The following is a 20,338-nucleotide window of genomic DNA, read 5'->3' as shown; positions in this document are numbered from 1 at the left end:
TTTCTAGCCTTGGGGGACAAGGGGTTAACTTCCTGTCACACGGCTGTATTATGCAGAACGCCGTCAGCGCCGGTCCCCAACGGATTGCAAAACAGATCATCTCAGTGTTAACCCTTGCATCGGGGAAGGGGGTTAACAGCGCCTGAAAATGAGTTACTGCCTAAAAAACGTCTTGAATCATTCGGGGCCCTGCTGACTAAACATACCACAGCCCAGCCCTCCCAAATATCTAACTATTCCCCATCCTACACTGCTCTTTAAATCAAAAACACACCAGATTCCAGATCCACCCCATAAACCTCCAGCGCGGCGCACACGCTCAATGCCTTACCTTTGACTTGGGTGTCATATTCAGCAATGATCTCTTTATCCTTCTTGAATTTTGCTGGCGATGTCATCTTGCCTTGCCTCTGCCGCTACGATCCGGGCTTCGAAGAACAGATCTCGCAGGTTCCAGTCGATGTGGTTTCGCTTAGGTCTGTCAGTCCATGGGGAGGCGACAGGACCGGAGAGGCTGGATCTGAAAGGGACAAGGGGAGCGCTGGGTCCTCCAGACAACATGCAACCAAATGTTCGATGCTGCAGCCTTGGCCTTATTCCCTGCACCAAATCCCAAGCAGCAGCCCCGGCTCCTGCAGTCCTCTCCTGATTGCAGACGTTAAGAGCACCGAGTGTTAAGTCCTTCCCCAAATCAACTGCACGGTTCCCTTCACCTCCACCAATGATCTCATACAGACAGGGAGTCAGGAGGAGGGGGTGGAAATGCAACAGGGCAATAGATTAAAAAGAGCAGTAAAAGTGAATTTTGGAACACGGCTCTAGAGGTCTATAGGAAACACTGACATATAGGGGGCAGGACGAACACCCGCGGAATTTGGGGAAGGGTAAATGAGATATTTGATACAAGAAATGTGTCCAAGGTGATATACAATGTATCACACGGGCCAGGCTGCACTACTGCCATTGCTGGAGGATGAATAAACGTATATGGAGCCTGAAGACGGTCGCACAGCATATACAAGATGCGAGCGGCGCGCGCCTTGGTCTCACAGAGAACAATACATAAAACACAGATTCCTATTTTTGTCTTATCTGGCTCATCTCGGCAGGAAGGGGAGATCTGCCGCTCTGTGACCGGGGGGATAGTGTGGCGTGCCGGGCGTTACCAGCCAAGGATAGCATTAAAGAGAGAAAAATCACAAACTTGAGGAAAAAAATAAAATAAAAATAAAAAGCGAAAGAAGAGCTGGCAGAAAGTAAGAGGAAAGGGGAGGAGAGGGTCAGCCAGGAAGGAAGAAAGCCGCCGTCCTTTTACACATCACAGGGACCAGATAATGGCACAGGAAATTGGATTTTAGGATTTGTTACAAAGACTATTTGTCCCTGCTCAACCAATTAGTTAAGTGTGTAAATACGCCACTGTAGCGCCGCCCTTAGATGTAGCGATGTTCATCTCAGGACACAATTTTGCGCACACTTGACGGCCGATCGAGGACCGCCATATGCCTATGTCACCAGGGCTCAGTGACAATCCTTCCACATTGGGAATAAGGACCAATCCTTTTTTTTCTGACGGTAGCTGTCCTTCTTAGTCTATGGCCAGCAGAGACGTCTAGAAGGGGTTAATATTTTAGGGGTCCACATAGTAAGGCAAGTGGAGGACTGCTGCTCACATGCTCCTGCTGCAATCTGTGCAATCCCTCTGCCAGATATGTGACCCAGATCAGGGCAATCAGTGATCTATTGTTCTCCTTCATCACTGACCATAGGTGGAAGCATGGGGGGTCAGGATCAGCAGGGCCAGCCATGCCTGCCCTACTATTCTCTCCCCTGGGAACCCCCCAACCCCCCCTGCATGCATTCCCACACATGATGTGATGCTCTGCACACAAGGGACCCTGACACACCCCAATAAACCCCCACATTCCCTTTGTCTCCAGTGAAGTAAACTCTAATCATCGCTCCGATCCCTCCTGTTTACCTCTGGACTGTCGTTAATGCAGATTTTTTCTAAATCCAAAATGCAAGATCTTCATCCTCACTCGCATCCCGTTCAGTCCCTGAAAAGAGCAGGCAAGCTGGGATCTCCTCCTGCAACTGCAATTCCCAATGGAATCCTCAAGCCACGCCCACTCCAGCCCTCTGGACAAATAGAAACGCGCCAAGGTGCAGACGGACAGCCGGTAAAGCCAATGGAACGTGCCAGGGAGGCGTTCCCAGAAAGCGTGCGCTGCAACCAATCGCTGAGCGCTTCCAACCGAATGGGCGTGGCAAAGCGTCATTGAAAAAAAAAAAAAAGGTGTGTCGCTCCCAGAGAAAGGGGCGGGTGCCGTCTGTTTTGACTGTCAACTGTATAAACCAATCACAAGTCGAGGCCTACAATGGCGGGCGTGGTTTATGTGGTTGCCTAAGCCAGGGAGGGGGTGGGATTGGTAACGAGGATGTGGTTGATTGAAAGGTTATGCGAGGAGGGGAGTAGGGGCCAGTGGGTGGGCGGAGACACGGGCGGGAGATTCAAACTGCGGAGAGGCCAGTCGGAGGGCAAGCCTGGGCAGTGGCCTCAATCAAGGTACATTAACTCTTTGCAGTCATGGACTGTGCTAGAACCCAGCGCATCCTGGAATAGCGGAACTAGCAGTGACGTCATCAGGACTAGATCGATCGATTGTGTCGTAACGATTATTTGTATAAAACGACCAAAACTAACAATAATGACTTGGTGTCAATAGGGTGCAGGTTTGTCATTTGTGCGGCCATTGATAAGAGTGACCTCAGATGGCCATGGCTCTATTATTACTATTCTTCTATGTATCTGCCATTCATGGCGCATACTAGAGATAGGTTGTAACAGTCAGGGGTCCCCAGTCATTGCTGGGCTGGGTCTTGGCCGCCTGTGACCGCTATCTCAGACCCTTTTAATGTGTCACAACAGTCTGGGAGGGGAAAGCGCCATTAAATAACAGTGATCTATGGCTTCTCCATGAGCATGGTGTGCTGTCTGTGCGCAGCATGTTATAGAGCAGGTGGATGTATAGTTTTCTGGGGAAAGATTCAGCAACTTCTCTCTACTTTCTAGACTTGGGAGTCCAGTGGGCGGGCCTTTTGGTGATTGACAGCCCTCCCTGTAGGACTGCGCTTACAGAAATAGCTGTCAATCACTGAGTAGGACCGCCCACATGTCTGTGAGCTCAAAAAGAGCAGAAGTTTAAAGAGGACTTGTCACCGCTCCTGACATTTCTGTTTTAATAGCTGTAATAATTACAGAGCATCTACTCTTATGGCTCTATGTTGTGCCATTCCTCTATTATTCCTACTAGAAGTTATGAATGAGTTGCTAGCAGTCTGCAGTAAGGGTACAGAGGGGAGGTAACCAGTTGGGGGCGTGTACCTGCACAGACTCACTCTATCCAATCAGTGCTGCCATTGTCAGTCTGTGCAGGTGCACCCCCCCAACTTGTGACCTCCCCTCTGTACCCTTACTGAAGGGGAGGTCTATAACTTCTAGTAGGAATAATAAAGGAATGGCACAACAAAAATTGATGCTCCAGAATTGTTATTACATGGGAAAAGCATGTAGCTATTAAAACAGGTATGTCCGGAGTGGTGGAAGGTCCTCTTTAAAGAGGCAATGTCCTGGGCATGTGCGGTAAGGCAAGGAAATCAGTAGTACCTTTTAAGAAACACTAGCCCACGTTTACTAATTTTGTCTAAAGTTAGGCTACTTTCACACTAGCGTTCGATCGGATCCGTTCTGAACGGATCCGATCATATTAATGCAGACGGTGGCTCCGTTCAGAACGGATCCGTCTGCATTATAACTTAGAAAAATTTTCTAAGTGTGAAAGTAGCCTGAGCGGATCCGTTCAGACTTTACATTGAAAGTCAATGGGGGACGGATCCGCTTGAAGATTGAGCCATATGGTGTCATCTTCAAGCGGATCCGTCCCCATTGACTTACATTGTAAGTCGGAACGGATCCGTTCGCCTCCGCACGGCCAGGCGGACACCCGAACGCTGCTTGCAGCGTTCAGGTTTCCGCTCACTGAGCGGAGCGGAGGCTGAGCGCTGGCAGACGGATGCATTCTCAGCGGATCCGCCTCCACTGAGAATGCATTAGGGCCAGACGGCTGCGTTCAGAGCCGCTTGTGAGCCCCTTCAAACGGAGCTCACGAGCGGACACCTGAACGCAGGTGTGAAAGTAGCCTTAAAGGGGTTGTCCGGGTTCAGAGCGGAACCCGGACATATCCCTATTTTCACCCCGGCAGCCCCCTGAGCAGTTCATGCTCTAATGTTCTCCTTTGCCCTGCGCTAAATCGCGCAGGACAAGGGCATTTTGTGGAGATCCGGTGATGTACCGGGGCTCTCCATGGGGCCGTCAGGAAGCTCGGTGATGCAACCGGCACTGATGGGTGGGATTTAGCGCTGCCCTAGCCAGTAAAACGGCTAGGGCAGCGCTAAAGCCCGCCCATCAGAGCCAGTGACGTCACCGAACACACGGCCGGGCGGAAGCTTCTGCGATGTAGCGCAGGGCAAGGGAGCGCATCGGAGCATGAGATGCTCCGATGCCAGGCTCAGGGGGGCTGCCAGGGTGAAAATAAGAGTATGTCCGGGTTCAGCTTTGTAGTGGAATGTATCAAAACTGGTGCAAAGGAAAACTGGCTTAGTTGCCCATGACAACCAGTCAGAATCCACCTTTCATTTTTCAGCGTTCCTTTGGAAAGTGAAAGGAGGAATCTGATTGGTTGCTATGGGCAACGAAGCCAGTTCTATTTTACACCAGGTTTGATCAATTACCCCCACTATGAATTTATAAAGTGCGCCAGATTTATCACAGTGACTGATGCAGGTTGATAAATCTGGCGCACCTATAGACTGTGTAGTTTACCTAGGCACTGTTCCACATCTGGGGACCTTTTCTACAGACACCTACCCCCAGCGTGACCTGACCCGTGGTGGTAATCATACTTACCTGATTTGTGGCTCTATCGCTGCCCCGCGAACACTGCATGTCCGTGCAGTGGCGTCACGTGTCATGAGACCCAGGACCTGCAGAGCGGTCAGGGAGCAGGTAAATATGATTACCGCTGCAGGTCCCGCCATGCTGGGAGGTCTGTAGAAAAGGTCCCCAGGGGTAAACAACCCCTTTAAGCCATGCCTCTCTCCCACAAAGCCACACCTTTTTTTACTAAGTCATACCCCTTTGTTGGATGAGTCATAGAAAGGGTAGAAAGTGAAAGATTGACAGCTAAAGAAATATTGGAGGGGCCTGTCAGTATCTTGGGTTCTCCTTTGATGCGTCAGTATTTAGTGTGCACCATACCATTGACCAGGAAATGAAGCAGTCACCGTACATGGCAGCGGAGGACACCTGCTGTGCTATTGTCAGCTGTCACTTTCCTGTTTTGGAGGAGGGAGGTTTCCTTTAGTATAGGAAGTGGTCGCTCACTCTGCCTTTGTGTAGAGCTACTTGGGGACTAGTTATTAGTACATAAATCTGATAGATTCACATAAGAGTAATGTGAAGACTTGTAAGTTTTATCTTCTGATTGCTTGTGACCTCTTTCCACCCACAGGGACTAGGGCTGGGGCTACACAGGGACCTAGGCCTCAACCAACCATCACTGTGCAGCCACTGAGCTGAACGGGGTCGTAGCGTGACTCACAAGTTACTGCCACCCCAGAATCTAGAAGAATCCAGTACTGATGGATTTTTTTGCTATGTTGAGGTCGTGGTTGTTCAATGACTGCACAGCAATTGTTGGTCGCACAACAGGTGTCATGGACAAGATGGCGATGTAGAACCAACCTAATAGTAATCACATTCAACAGTGACTTTTACATAAGGCCCCATGCACACGTCCGTATCCATTTTGCAGTCCACAAATCGATGATCCACAAAATACGTATGCTAACTACGTTGCATCCAATTTTTTTGCGAACCCATTGACTTCAGTTGGTCCGTGGTCCTCATTTAAGGGCAAGTACAGGACATGTTCTATCTTTTTGTGTAACAGGAGTAAGGATGCAAAAAGCCGTATGTCCGCAAAATGTGGACCACAGACCCATTGAAAATAATGGGTACCTCCATTGTTGCTGGCCAGAGTTTTAAAGGGACACTGACAGGCCCAATAACCATAATTAGCTATATATATATATATATGCATGCACAGGTCTTCTAATGTGCATTAAAAACATATTAACCCCTGTCCACATTATGAATACAGTAAACTCATGTTTTATAACCTGAAGTAATCGCTTTTCTTTCTGCCCAAGGGACAGGGTTTCAGCGCATGCCCAGTAGAAAGCTATGGGCATCAGACTCACTTTCAGCTTCTGCGCATGCGCCCGGCACCCATAGCTTTCTATTGGGCATGCGCCGGATCTCGGAAGGTCGGGGACAGCAGAAGCCGCCCAGCGAAGTGAATATTGATGAGCTCGGCGGCGCTTCAAAACGGCGGTTGGGGCGCTGCTGGCTGGGCGCAAGTGGAGCTGAAACCCCGCCCCATGGGCAGAAAGAAAAGCGATTACTTCAGGTTATAAAACATGAGTTTACTGTATTCATAATGTGGACAGGGCTTATACTTACAGTCATGTGAAAAAATTAGGACACCCTTTGAAAGCATGTGGTTTTTTGTAACATTTTTAATAAAAGGTTATTTCATCTCCGTTTCAACAATACAGAGAGATTAAAGTAATCCAACTAAACAAAGAAAACTGAAGAAAAGTCTTTTCAAGATCTTCTGTAAATGTCATTCTACAAAAATGCCTATTCTAACTGAGGAAAAAGATAGGACACCCTCACATGTATTCCCTCTTAAATTGGCTCAGATCTCACACAGGTATATCACACCAGGTGCACATAATTAGTAGATCGTTACTCTGCATGTTGAATGAGGCTTGCCCTATTTAAACCTCAGACATTTAGTTTGGTGTGCTCCTGACTGTTGAAGTGAGAGTGAGCACCATGGTGAGAGCAAAAGAGCTGTCAGAGGACTTCAGAAAAAAGATTGTAGCAGCCTATGAGTCTGGGAAGGGATTTAAAAAGATCTCAAAAGATTTTGAAATCAGCCATTCCACTGTCCGGAAGATAGTCTACAAGTGGAGGGCTTTCAAAACAACTGCCAACATGCCCAGGACTGGTCGCCCCAGCAAGTTCACCCCAAGAGCAGACCGCAAGATGCTAAAAGAGGTCTCCAAAAACCCTAAAGTGTCATCTCGAGAACTACAGCAGGCTCTGGCTACTGTTGATGTAGAAGTACATGCCTCTACAATCAGAAAGAGACTGTACAAGTTTAACTTGCATGGGAGGTGTGCAAGGAGGAAACCTTTGCTTTCCAAGAGAAACATCGAGGCCAGACTGACATTTGCCAGAGACAAAGTTGACAAAGACCAGGACTTCTGGAATAATGTTCTTTGGACAGATGAGTCCAAAATTGAATTATTTGGACACAACAGCAGAGGACATGTTTGGCGTAAACCAAACACAGCATTCCAAGAAAAGAACCTCATACCAACTGTGAAGCATGGAGGTGGAAGTGTCATGGTTTGGGGCTGCTTTGCTGCAGCAGGACCTGGTCAGCTCACCATCATAGAATCCACGATGAATTCTACTGTGTATCAGAAGGTGCTTGAAGAACATGTGAGACCATCAGTTAGAAAATTAAAGCTGAAGCGGAACTGGACCATGCAACATGACAATGACCCAAAACATACTAGTAAATCAACCAAAGATTGGCTGAAAAAGAAGAAATGGAGAGTCCTGGAATGGCCAAGTCAAAGTCCAGATTTGAATCCCATTGAGATGCTGTGGGGTGACTTGAAAAGGGCTGTACGTGCAAGAAACCCCTCAAACATCTCACAGCTGAAAAAGTTCTGCATTGAGGAGTGGGTTAAAATTTCCTCAGACCGATGTCGAAGACTGGTAGATGGCTACAAGAACCGTCTCACTGCAGTTATTTCAGCCAAAGGAGGTAACACTCGCTATTAGGGGCAAGGGTGTCCTATCTTTTTCCTCAGTTAGAATAGGCATTTTTGTAGAATGACATTTACAGAAGATCTTGAAAAGACTTTTCTTCAGTTTTCTTTGTTTAGTTGGATTACTTTAATCTCTCTGTATTGTTGAAACGGAGATGAAATAACCTTTTATTAAAAATGTTACAAAAAACCACATGCTTTCAAAGGGTGTCCTAATTTTTTCACATGACTGTATATGTTTTTAATGCACATTAGAAGACCTGTGCATGCATATATATATATAGCTAATTATGGTTATTTGGCCTGTCAGTGTCCCTTTAAAAGGATTTTCCAGGCTTTTTAATATTGATGACTTATCCTCAGCAGCAGGAAGGGAGAAGGGAGACGGCACGTGCACACTGCGTGTGCCATCTCCCCGTACAGCTGATCGGCAAGGGTATCGGGGCCCCCACCGATCTGATTTTGATGACCTATCCTAAATATTTTGCATATAAATCTATGTTAAATACCATTGTTCATGTAATTTGCCTGGTTACCAGTAGGTGGCAGCAACACATTGGCAAGTAGTCCCAGTTTAGTGAATCTGAGCTGGAATGGATTATTCCAGCTTAGCTCCCCCTCTGTGAGCAAAGTGGGCTGTTCCCACATCCTGCAGCATGGATGGAGAAAGAAGTTAGAGGTCAGTGTAGCCCACCCCCTGCTAGGGGTAAGGTGTGTGTGAGGAGTTCCACTGCATAGGGAAGACAGCAAAGACCTCGTCTCGGCTGAGACTTGGTCAAATACCCAGTCTGAGCACCTTAATACTCAGCTGGATGAAAAGAAGCAGAAACCACGGAAAGCATCCCCTGAGAAACCATCTGAGTGATAAGTCCAGAGACCTAGAAGAAGCCATTCCCCCTCAGCTAGTATGTCCCCATACAGCAGAAGTTACAGAAAAGTGCAGAAGATGAATTCCTGTCACAATTACAGAGCAAGCAGACAACTTATCCTGCAGGCTCCAAATTTAAAGGGGTTCTACAGTTTGTTTTAACTGATGATCTATCTTCTGGATAAATCATCAGCATCTGATCCGATACCCGGGACCCCCACCGATCAGCTGTTTGAGAAGGCAGCGGCGCTCCAGCAGCGCCGCGGCCTTCTCATCGCTTACCGCAGGCCCAGTGACGTCACGACTAGTATCAATTGCCTGGCCGGGGCTAAGCTCCGTTCACTTGAATGGACCTTAGCCTCGCCCAGGCCAGTTGATACTAGTCGTGACGTCACTGGGCCAGCGGTAAACAGCGAGAAGGCCGCGGCGCTGCTGGAGCGCCACTGCCTTCTCAAACAGCTGATCGGTGGGGGTCCCGGGTATCGGACCCCCGCCGGTCAGATGCTGATGATCTATCCAGAGGATAGATCATCAGTTAAAACAAACTGCAGAACCCCTTTAACCGCTACGCTTCTGTGCTCCTCTGCTGGTCCTTTTCGTCGGTTGGTCCCAGCAGAGGAGCACAGATCACTGCAAGTGCACAAAACACTACACATTTAGCTCCAGATCACCCCGCATCACCCCAATTAACCCCTTGATCACCCCTGTCAATCACTAGTGAAAGGGAAAAAAGTGATCAGTGTAAACTGTCACTTTTTTTTTTTTCACCAGTATTGACGGTTAGATTTTAGGTTAGTTTAGGCCCCTTTGGTAGGTGGTTAGTGCCCAGCCCACCGCACCGCAGTCACTGATTCGCCGATTAGCGTATCGCTAATCAGCATTGGTACTTTTATAGTATCTGTAAGTGATCAGAACTGATCACAGTCAGATCTATAAATAGTATTAGTGTCACCTTAGTTTTCCCTCCACCCAAAGCGCAGTGTTTGCCCGATCAGGCCAGATCAGTCGCCCACACATGCGTTCACCTACGCCCGCCCCGTCGCAGTGACAATTTATTTTTAATTTTTTTATCACTGCGCAATCACTACACAAGCTCTGCGGTGATAAAAAAATCAGTTTTAAGACAGGCTTGCTTTTTTTCTTGGGTAGTCTCAGGGAATACCCCCTAAATTTAGTTGACCAAATGGACAAGTAAGGGGTATTCTTCTGAAGAAGCCTACAGGCTTCTGACCCAGTCGGATGAGGAATGGGAACCCTAATCTGACGAATCCAGCGGGTCAGAATACGAACCTGTAGAAAGCAGTGGCAGTCTGACTCAAAGTTCGGACGATGAGGTTGAGGTCCCTGATACCACCAGGCGTACCCGGCCCCGTGTTGCTAGACCACAGGTTGCGCAGGATCCGCTTCAAGGGCAGCAGAGTGGGGCTGGCGCTGTCGGATTACGTGGTGAGGAATACACCAGCAGCCCATCCTGGACCTAGTACCAGCACTGCTGTAGAACATGATGAAGTGGCGAGCACCAGAAGGGCAGTTGAAGCTGGTACGGTGGCACGTGCAGTAGTTCCCCCGTCGCAGCCACCGGACAGACAGGCCCGTAGAGCCCCTAGAGTCCCTGAGGTGCTGGCAAACCCTGATTGGCAGCCCCCATCTTCAGCTGCACCAATAGTTCCCCCTTTCACCGCCCAGTCTGGAATTCGGGTTGAGACAGCTCAGATCGGATCAGCACTGGTTTTTTTTGAGCTGTTCTTTACTGCAGAGCTCCTTGACTTAGTCGTGGCAGAAACAAACCGGTATGCCACTCAATTTATAGCCGCCAACCCGGGAAGCTTGTATGCCCAGTCTTTCCGGTGGAAACCCGTCCAACTTTCCGAATTTAAAACTTTTCTGGGCCTTCTCCTCAACATGGGCCTGACAAAAAAGCATGAATTGCTGTCATATTGGTCCACGAATAGTGTTGAGCGAACTTGTGTTTTAAGTTCGGCGTCTAAAGTTCGGGTTTGGGTTATCGAAGTATCCCGTTATCGATTCCGCTACCACGGACCATAATGCAATTTAGAATCCATAACGGGATACTTCGATAACCTGAACTCAAACTTTAGACGCCGAACTTAAAACACAAGTTCGCTCAACACTATCCACGAACCCAATTCATCACATGCCCATGTTCTCTGCTGCCATGTCCAGGACACGATTTGAGACCATCCTGCGTTTCCTGCACTTTAGTGACAATAGCACCTCTCGTCCCAGAGGCCACCCAGCTTTTGACCGGCTCCACAAAATTCGGCCCCTCATAGACCACTTTAACACCAAATTTGGTAAACCCCTGAGCGAAACATCTGCATAGACGAGTCCCTTGTACATTTTACCGGACGCCTTGGCTTCAAACAATACATCCCAAGCAAGCGCACCTGGTATGGGGTCAAATTGTATAAGCTCTGTGAAAGGGCCACAAGCTATACGCACAAATTTTGTGTCTATGAGGGTAAAGATCAGACCCTGGAGCCGGTCGGTTGCCCTGACTACCTGGGGAGCAGTGGGAAGACAGTCTGGGACTTGGTGTCACCGTTATTTGGCAAGGGGTACCATCTTTATGTGGACAATTTCTACACAAGTGTGCCCCTCTTAAGGCATTTGTTTCTATAACAGATTGGCTGCTGTGGCACCGCGCGACCTAGTCGCCGGGGCTTCTCCCAACGGCTCGTTACCACCCGTCTTGCAAGGGGGGAGAGGGCTGCCTTGTGAAACGAAGAACTGCTCGCGGTGAAATGGAGAGACAAGCGTGATGTTTGCATGCTCTCCTCCATTCACGCAGACACGACAATACAAATTGAACGAGCAACTGGAGTCTTGAAAAGCCCCTCTTGGTCCACGACTATAATTTGCTCATGGGAGGGGTGGACTTCAATGACCAGATGTTGGCTCCTTATCCTTATTTACTTTCCTGCAGGACCAGACGCTGGTATAAGAAGGTGTCTGTTTACCTAATTCAATTGGCAATGTACAATAGTTTTGTTCTCTACAGTAAGGATGGGAGAACACGATCCTTCCTCATATGTCAGGAAGAGATCATCGAGAACCTCCTGTATCCAGGAGGTTCCGTGGCCCCAACCACCAGTGTAGTGAGCCGTCTACACGAGCGACATTTCCCCAATGTCGTTGCTGGTACCTCAACCCAAGCGTCACCCCGAAAAATATGTTGTGTCTGTAGCAGGAGTGGAATAAGGCGTGACACCCGCTATTTCTGTCCTGACTGCCCTGACCACCCTTCCCTATGCTTAGGGGAGTGTTTCCGGAAGTACCACACACAGGTACACTTAGTATAGAGATTGCGTTACACAGGACAGGCACACAGGGCTCTTAGGCAGAGCTGCTGCAAACCTCTCCTTTCACCTGGGACAAAGTGCATAATGTACTTCGCCACATCTCTGGGCGATTTGCGCTTTGCACATTGTCCCATGGGGAAGGAGAGGTTTGTCCTATAAAGGTTAAAAAAAAAAAAAAACACAGGTAAGCAAAAAAGTTAATGTTCCAAAATTTAAATAAAGTTTATAAAAGTTAATGTTCTGTTTCAAATGTTATATAAAGTTAATGTTAATAAATTTATTGCGTTGCGGCCGTTTTTTTTGTTTTTGTTTTGTTTAGTTTTTTTACCTTCTAGGTGGACCAACCGATCGACCAGCTGCAGCACTGATGTGCATTCTGACAGAAACATTGCGCTGCTGTCAGATTACACAAAAGTCGGTGCATGCGGCGCTGCAAGACGAGATTTCTCCTCTGCAGTAAAAAAGATACGTTTGCCGAGGCTTATGAGCTGAGGGGCGGTGTTCATATGCTTTGGCAAACACTTTGTATATAAAAATAAATAATAATAAATCCGGCAATGATTTATTCATCCACATCGATTGATGTGAATAGAGAAATCGGGTTTGCCAGGGCATACGGGCTGAGTGGGTTTGGATGTTGGGCGGAGCTCCTATGTTTCTTTTTTCCCCTCGTTTCTTTTTTTTTGCACATTTTTTGGCAGAGATTTTTTCATCAACATTGATCGATGCGAATGAAGAAATCTGTACCGTTCAGTTTTTTCTTTCAGCCCAGAGGCTGAACGGAAAAAAAAAATCTCATTACCCATATGCTCAATATAAGGAGAATAGCAGAAACTCCTAATGCTGGCCACACATGTAATGATTGTGGAGACCCTCAAATGCCAGGGCAGTACAAACACCCCACAAATGACCCCATTTTGGAAAGAAGACACCCCAAGGTATTCGCTGAGGGGCATATTGAGTCCATGAAAGATTGAACCTTTTGTCCCAAGTTAGCAGAAAGGAAGACTTTGTGAGAAAAAAAAAAGAAAAAATCAATTTCCGCTAACTTGTGCCAAAAAAAAAAAAATCTTCTATGAACTCGCAATGCCCCTCACAGAATACCTTGGGGTGTCTTCTTTCCAAAATGGGGTCATATATGGGGTATTTATACTGCCCTGGCATTTTGGGGGCCCTAAAGCGTGAGAAGAGGTCTGGAATCCAAATGTCTAAAAATGCCCTCCTAAAAGGTACTCATTGGAATTTGGGCCCCTTTGTGCACCTAGGCTGCAAAAAAGTGTCACACATGTGGTATCGCCGTACTCAGGAGGAGTAGGGCAATATGTTTTGGGTTGTCTTTTTACATATTCCCATGCTAGATGAGATAAATATCTCTCTAAAAGACAACTTTTCCCATTTTTTTTATACAAAGTTGTCATTTGACAGAGATATTTCTCTCACCCAGCATGGGTATATGTAAAAATACACCCCAAAACACATTGCCCTATTTCTCCTGAGTACGGCGATACCACATGTGTGACACTTTTTTGCAGCCTAGGTGCACAAAGGGGCCCAAATTCCAATGAGTACTTTTAGGATTTCACAGGGCATTTTTTACGCATTTGGATTCCAAACTACTTCTCACGCTTAAGGGCCCCTAAAATGCCAGGGCAGTATAAATGCCCCACAAGTGACCCCATTTTGGAAAGAAGACACCACAAGGTATTATGTGAGGGGCATGGCGAGTTCCTATAATATTATTATTTTTTTGCACAAGTTAGCGGAAAATGTTTTTTTTTTTCTTACAAAGTCTCATATTCCACTAACTTGTGATAAAAAATAAAATTTTACATGAACTCACCATACCCCTCACAGAATACCTTGGGGTGTCTTCTTTCCAAAATGGGGTCACATGTAGGGTATTTATACTGCCCTTGCATTTTAGGGGCCCTAAAGCGTGAGAAGTAGTTTGGAATCCAAATGCGTAAAAAATGCCCTGTGAAATCCTCAAGATACTCATTCATTGGAATTTGGGCCCCTTTGTGCACCTACGCTGCAAAAAAGTGTCACACATGTGGTATCGCCGTACTCAGGAGAAGTAGGGCAATGTGTTTTGGGGTGTATTTTTACATATACCCATGCTGGGTGAGAGAAATATCTCAGTCAAATGACAACTTTGTATAAAAAAAATGGGAAAAGTTGTCTTTTAGAGAGATATTTCTCTCACCCAGCATGGGTATATGTAAAAATACACCCCAAAACACATTGCCCTACTTCTCCTGAGTACGGCGATACCACATGTGTGACACTTTTTGCAGCCTAGGTGCGCAAAGGGGCCCAAATTCCAATAAGTACTTTCAGGATTTTACAGGGCATTTTTACGCATTTGGATTCCAAACTACTTCTCACGGTTTAGGGCCCCTAAAATGCAAGGGCAGTATAAATACTCCACATGTGACCCCATTTTGGAAAGAAGACACCCTAAGGTATTCCGTGAGGGGTATGGTGAGTTCATGTAAAATTTTATTTTTTGTCATAAGTTAGAGGAATATGAGACTTTGTAAAAAAAAAAAATATATATAATCATTTTCCGCTAACTTGTGACAAAAAATAAAAACTTCCATGAACTCACTATGCCCATCAGCGAATACCTTACGGCGTCTACTTTCCGAAATGGGGTCATTTGTGGGGTGTTTCTACTGTCTAGGCATTGTAGAACCTCAGGAAACATGACAGGTGTTCAGAAAGTCAGAGCTGCTTCAAAATGCGAAAATTCACATTTTTGTACCATAGTTTGGTAACTTTTACCCAAACCAATAAATATACACTTATTGCATTTTTTTTTTTTATCAAAGACATGTAGAACAATAAATTTAGAGAAAAATATATATAGAAATTTAGTTTTATTTGAAACATTTTACAACAGAAAATGAAAAATTTCGGTCAATTTCGATTAATATAAAAAAAGTAAAAATGTCAGCAGCAATGAAATACCACCAAATGAAAGCTCTATTAGTGAGAAGAAAAGGAGGTAAAATTTATTTGGGTGGTAAGTTGTATGACCGAGCAATAAACCGTGAAAGTAGTGTAGTGCAGAATTGTAAAAAGTGGTCTGGTCATTAAGGGGGTTTAAGCTAGGGGAGCTGAGGTGGTTAAAGCAGAAATATTTGTTCCTGCCAATAATTGCCAAAACCTGCTGGGACCAGAGACCAAAGCAGTATACTGTTTGGATACAAGTTATGTCAAGTAAAGAAACGTTTGAACTTCATCTAAAGGTCTGGACATCATTTCTTCTGCAAAATTCCTCTATTACTCCTACTATCACTACACTAAACTTTATTGCCAGGAGTCCAGCCGTACCCAGGTAGGAGACAACGTGACACAATTCCCACTACTCTACAGAGACACTGTAAGCCATTACACCACTCTGGCATTCCTAATCTGGGGGACGTGCGTTATAACACCTTGAAAGGGCCCTGTGATAGTACCCTGCGCACGCTGCAATTGGCGTCACGAACAAATACAGACTATTATCCACCTGACTCAGCCACTGCATTAAAGTGGCGTCAGCGTACCCGTATCCTGGCCATTGCACAAGATCTCCAAAGCAATCACATGTGGGTAAGGAAAAATGCATGCCCGTCAAGCCCTGTCCTTTTCATGCCTAATGTAGATGTAGAGGCCTGTCAGATGTAACTCTTTACTGTGCCACCTTCCATAAATTGTAGATTCGTACATTGAAGCAATGCCTATCCTTGAACAGCTTCTTTGTGGTCTCCACCTGTTTGGAAGTCCTTGGCAGGCACCAGCCCTCCTCTGATGTGCTTAAAGGGAACCCGTCATCAACTTTAGGCTGATCTCACTGAGGCCCACATAAAATAGTGACAGAAATGCTGATGTCAACGGTGTGTCACTCATGAGCTAATAGTAAGCGGTTGTTGAGAGCCAGCATCACAATCATTGCAGCCCGGGCCTGGAAAAGAGTCCAATCTACCTGAGAAGAGTCCTGGTTATTCATCTCCTGCTCTCTCACCATCTGCTGCTGATTGGCAGTTCTCTCCTAGAGAGAAAGGGAGAAAACTAGGTAGAAGACTGTCAGTCATCAGCAGGTGTTCAGGAGAGCAGGAATTCATGAATAACCAGAACTCTTCTCAGGTGGCCGTGACTCTTTTCCAGACCCAGTCTGCCATGATTGTGATGTTGGTTCTCGGCAACCACTTACTTTTAAAGAGGACCTTTCACCTGGAAAAACATTGTGACCTAAGCATCCTGACATATACAGTGGCGCCCGGGGATCTCACTGCACTTACTATTACCGCCGCTCCGTTCTCCCGTTATGCCCTCCGGTACCTTTGCTCTGTAAGTTTTAGTAGGCGGTGTCTGCCCTTGTCCTGTGGGCGTCTCCTTCTCCTAGGCTGCAGGGCTGGCCAATCACAGCGCACAGCTCACAGCCTGGGAGAAAAAAAAACCTCCTAGGAGATGGAGACGCCTAGGAGAAGGAGACGCCCACAGGACAAGGGCAGACACCGCCTTCTATAACTTACAGAGCAAAGGTACCGGAGGGCATAACGGGAGAACGGAGCGGTGCCCGGGGGTAATAGTAAGTGCAGTGAGATCCCCGGGCGCCGCTCTACATGTCAGCATACTTAGTTCACATTGTTTTTACAAGTGAAAGGTCCTCTTTAACTTAGAAATGACAGACCATTGAAATCATCTCACCTGTCTCTACTTTATGCTGCCATCAGTTTGTGCAGCATAAAGTTGATGACGTTCCCTTTAACCCCTTCCTGTCATATGACGTTATAGTACGTTTTGGCGCAGGTGCGTTCCCGCATTTTGAGGTACTATTACATCATGGTGATCTGGCGGGCACCGGAGCGGCGTGTGCCCGATCACTGCAGGGGCCCGGCAGTCCCTGATAGCCGGGCCCCTGCTGTATCCACTGGCATCGCTGTAGAAGCCGATGCTGGCGGATTAACCCCTTCTATGCCGGCATAGAAGGGATTTGCGGCGGGTTAGGGGGCCCATCGGGTCCCCGCGCTACTGTGGCGGGGACCCGATGGGTGAGAAGGCATTGGGGCCTGCCTTCTACGGGTGCCCAGGAGATCCAGACTCAGGCTGGGTCTCCTAGGCAACCTGTTAGTGTATTACTCTGTGTAATACACTAACAGGCAATGCATTACAATACAGATGTATTGTAATGCATTGCAGAGGGGACCAGACCCCCAAAAGTAAAGTGGGACAGAAATAAAGTATTTTTTTTTTCAAAAATGCTTTATTATGTAAAACTGAAACAAACAAACAAGGAAAGTAGACATATTTGATATCACTGCGTACGTAACAACCTGCTCTATAAAAATAGCGCATGATTTAACCTGTCAGATAAACATTGTAAAAAATAAAAACAGTGCCAAAAACTTAATATAGAGCGATTAAAAATCATATGTACCCCAAAATAGTACCAATAAAACTATCACCTTAACATCTAGTTTACAAAATCGGTTACTTTTGTGAGTTTCTACTGTAAGGGTGCATCAGGGGGGCTTCAAAAGGGACATGGTGTCTAAAAACGAGTCCAGCAAAATCTGCCTTCCAAAAACCATGCGGCAGTCCTTTCCTTCTGCGCCCTGCCGTGTGCCCTTACATCAGTATACAACCACATGTGGGGTGTTTCTGTAAAGCTCAGAATCTGGGTAATAAATGTTGAGTGTTGTTTGGCTGTTAACCCTCAATGTGTTAAAGAAAAAAAATGGATTAAAATGTAAAATCTGCCCAAAAAGTAAAGGTGAAAGTACAATGTGTCACAAGAAAACAATCTCAGAATGGCTTGGATAAGTAAAAGTGTTCCAAAGGTATTACCACCAAAGTGACACATGTCAGATTTGCAAAAAATGGCCTGGGCAGGAAGGTGAAAACTGGCCCGGGGTAGAAGGGGTTAAACATCCTGAACGGCATCTCTATATCACTTGCCTGTTGTTTCTTCGCCAGGAATCTATCTCCTCAGCCACCCTCTCTGTTCCCAATTCTGAATAATAGCTGGAATATCAGATGTTTTCTTTCACAAGTGGTATTGATCTGTTCTCTTTCTGGAGGACAACCAATGTCTATGGCTGCATTCATTTCTCAATGGCCATCACATGGCAGTCTGTGAGATTATTCACATGGCAGTCTGTGAGATTATTCACATGGCAGTCTGTGAGATTATTCACATGGCAGTCTGTGAGATTATTCACATGGCAGTCTGTGAGATTATTCACATGGCAGTCTGTGAGATTATTCACATGGCAGTCTGTGAGATTATTCACATGGCAGTCTGTGAGATTATTCACATGGCAGTTTTTTTGATGTCCCATGAATAATGGCTGTCAAAAATAGAACGTCCTATTTTGTCCGTTTTCACTGCGCCCATACAATTAAAGGGGACCAGTTTTAGCGGCCATTTCTCAGAAAGGAATCCGCAAACCGCAGATTCGCAAAAAAATGGAAGCCGCCTGTGTCCCCTCCGCAATTTGTGGAACGTAACGGGCGGCCCCTTGTAGAAATGCCTATTCTTGTCCGCAAACGGACATGCCACGGAACGGTGCATCCGTATCCGTCTGACAAATGCCATCAGTTTGCGTCCGGATTGCCGGATTCGGTGTTCTACCACTTTTCTCTACCCGGACAAAAGTCTATACCCGGAAGTGATGTAGCTGCACCGGAAGTCACGTGGACGCGTTGGAATCAGCTGGAGGAGAGGGTGTGCACGCTGCGCAAGCGTATTCGGCTAAAGTATGTTAATTTGGCAGAACGCCCCCGCATTTTCCCAGCCCTCCATTTCTTTACCATCCATCTCTTTCTCTACTATCCATCTCTTTCTCTACAATCCATCTCTTTCTCTACTATCCATCTCTTTATTTACCATCCATCTCTTTCTTTATCATCCATCTCTTTCTCTACTATCCATCTCTTTCTCTACAATCCATCTCTTTCTCTACTATCCATCTCTTTATTTACCATCCATCTCTTTCTTTATCATCCATCTCTTTCTCTACTATCCATCTCTTTATTTACCATCCATCTCTTTCTTTATCATCCATCTCTTTCTCTACTATCCATCTCTTTCTCTACTATCCATCTCTTTCTTTACCATCCATCTCTTTCTTTATCATCCATCTCTTTCTCTACTATCCATCTCTTTCTCTACTATCCATCTCTTTCTTTACCATCCATCTCTTTCTTTACCATCCATCTCTTTCTTTACTATCCATCTCTTTCTCTACTATCCATCTCTTTCTTTATCATCCATCTCTTTCTTTACTATCCATCTCTTTCTTTACTATCCATCTCTTTCTCTACTATCCATCTCTTTCTTTACCATCCATCTCTTTCTCTACTATCCATCTCTTTCTCTACTATCCATCTCTTTCTTTACCATCCATCTCTTTCTTTATCATCCATCTCTTTCTCTACTATCCATCTCTTTCTTTACCATCCATCTCTTTCTTTATCATCCATCTCTTTCTCTACTATCCATCTCTTTCTCTACTATCCATCTCTTTCTTTACCATCCATCTCTTTCTTTACCATCCATCTCTTTCTTTACTATCCATCTCTTTCTCTACTATCCATCTCTTTCTTTATCATCCATCTCTTTCTTTACTATCCATCTCTTTCTTTACTATCCATCTCTTTCTCTACTATCCATCTCTTTCTTTACTATCCATCTCTTTCTCTACTATCCATCTCTTTCTCTACTATCCATCTCTTTCTCTACTATCCATCTCTTTCTTTACCATCCATCTCCTTCTTTACCATCCATCTCTTTCTTTACCATCCATCTCTTTCTTTACTATCCATCTCTTTCTCTACTATCCATCTCTTTATTTACCATCCATCTCTTTCTTTACTATCCATCTCTTTCTCTACTATCCATCTCTTTCTCTACTATCCATCTCTTTCTTTATCATCCATCTCTTTCTTTACTATCCATCTCTTTCTTTACTAATCTCTTTCTCTACTATCCATCTCTTTCTCTACTATCCATCTCTTTCTTTACTATCCATCTCTTTCTCTACTATCCATCTCTTTCTTTACTATCCATCTCTTTCTTTACTATCCATCTCTTTCTCTACTATCCATCTCTTTCTCTACTATCCATCTCTTTCTCTACTATCCATCTCTTTCTCTACTATCCATCTCTTTCTCTACTATC

The 20,338-nt window shown here is 45.7% G+C and overlaps 2 protein-coding genes across 3 annotated transcripts in view; one reads left to right on the top strand and one right to left on the bottom strand.

The window, feature by feature from the left end:
• Positions 1–2,108, bottom strand: part of SRGAP2 (SLIT-ROBO Rho GTPase activating protein 2) — a 125,085-nt gene extending 122,977 nt beyond the window's left edge. The window contains exons 1-2 of one of the 2 annotated variants that reach the window (XM_044288450.1): positions 1,982–2,108; positions 332–520 (exon numbers count right to left, since the gene is read on the bottom strand). In XM_044288450.1, coding sequence (XP_044144385.1) covers positions 332–398 — 67 coding nt within the window. In that variant the 5' untranslated portion in view covers positions 399–520; positions 1,982–2,108. Of the gene's footprint in view, positions 1–331; positions 1,106–1,981 lie in introns of those variants that run through there. The other variant, XM_044288451.1, reaches the window with a different exon arrangement.
• A 404-nt stretch (positions 2,109–2,512) lies between these two features.
• FAM72A (family with sequence similarity 72 member A) overlaps positions 2,513–20,338 on the top strand; it is a 64,787-nt gene continuing 46,961 nt past the window's right edge. The window contains exon 1 of the mRNA XM_044286618.1: positions 2,513–2,569. The gene's annotated coding sequence lies outside the window, so the exon portion shown is untranslated. The remainder of the gene's footprint in view (positions 2,570–20,338) is intronic.

Source organism: Bufo gargarizans, chromosome 3 (assembly GCF_014858855.1).
Source record: "Bufo gargarizans isolate SCDJY-AF-19 chromosome 3, ASM1485885v1, whole genome shotgun sequence".
NCBI classification, from domain to species: domain Eukaryota; kingdom Metazoa; phylum Chordata; class Amphibia; order Anura; family Bufonidae; genus Bufo; species Bufo gargarizans.
The sequence above is the reverse complement of the archived record's forward strand: the minus strand, read 5'-3'. Positions and strand labels throughout refer to the sequence as shown.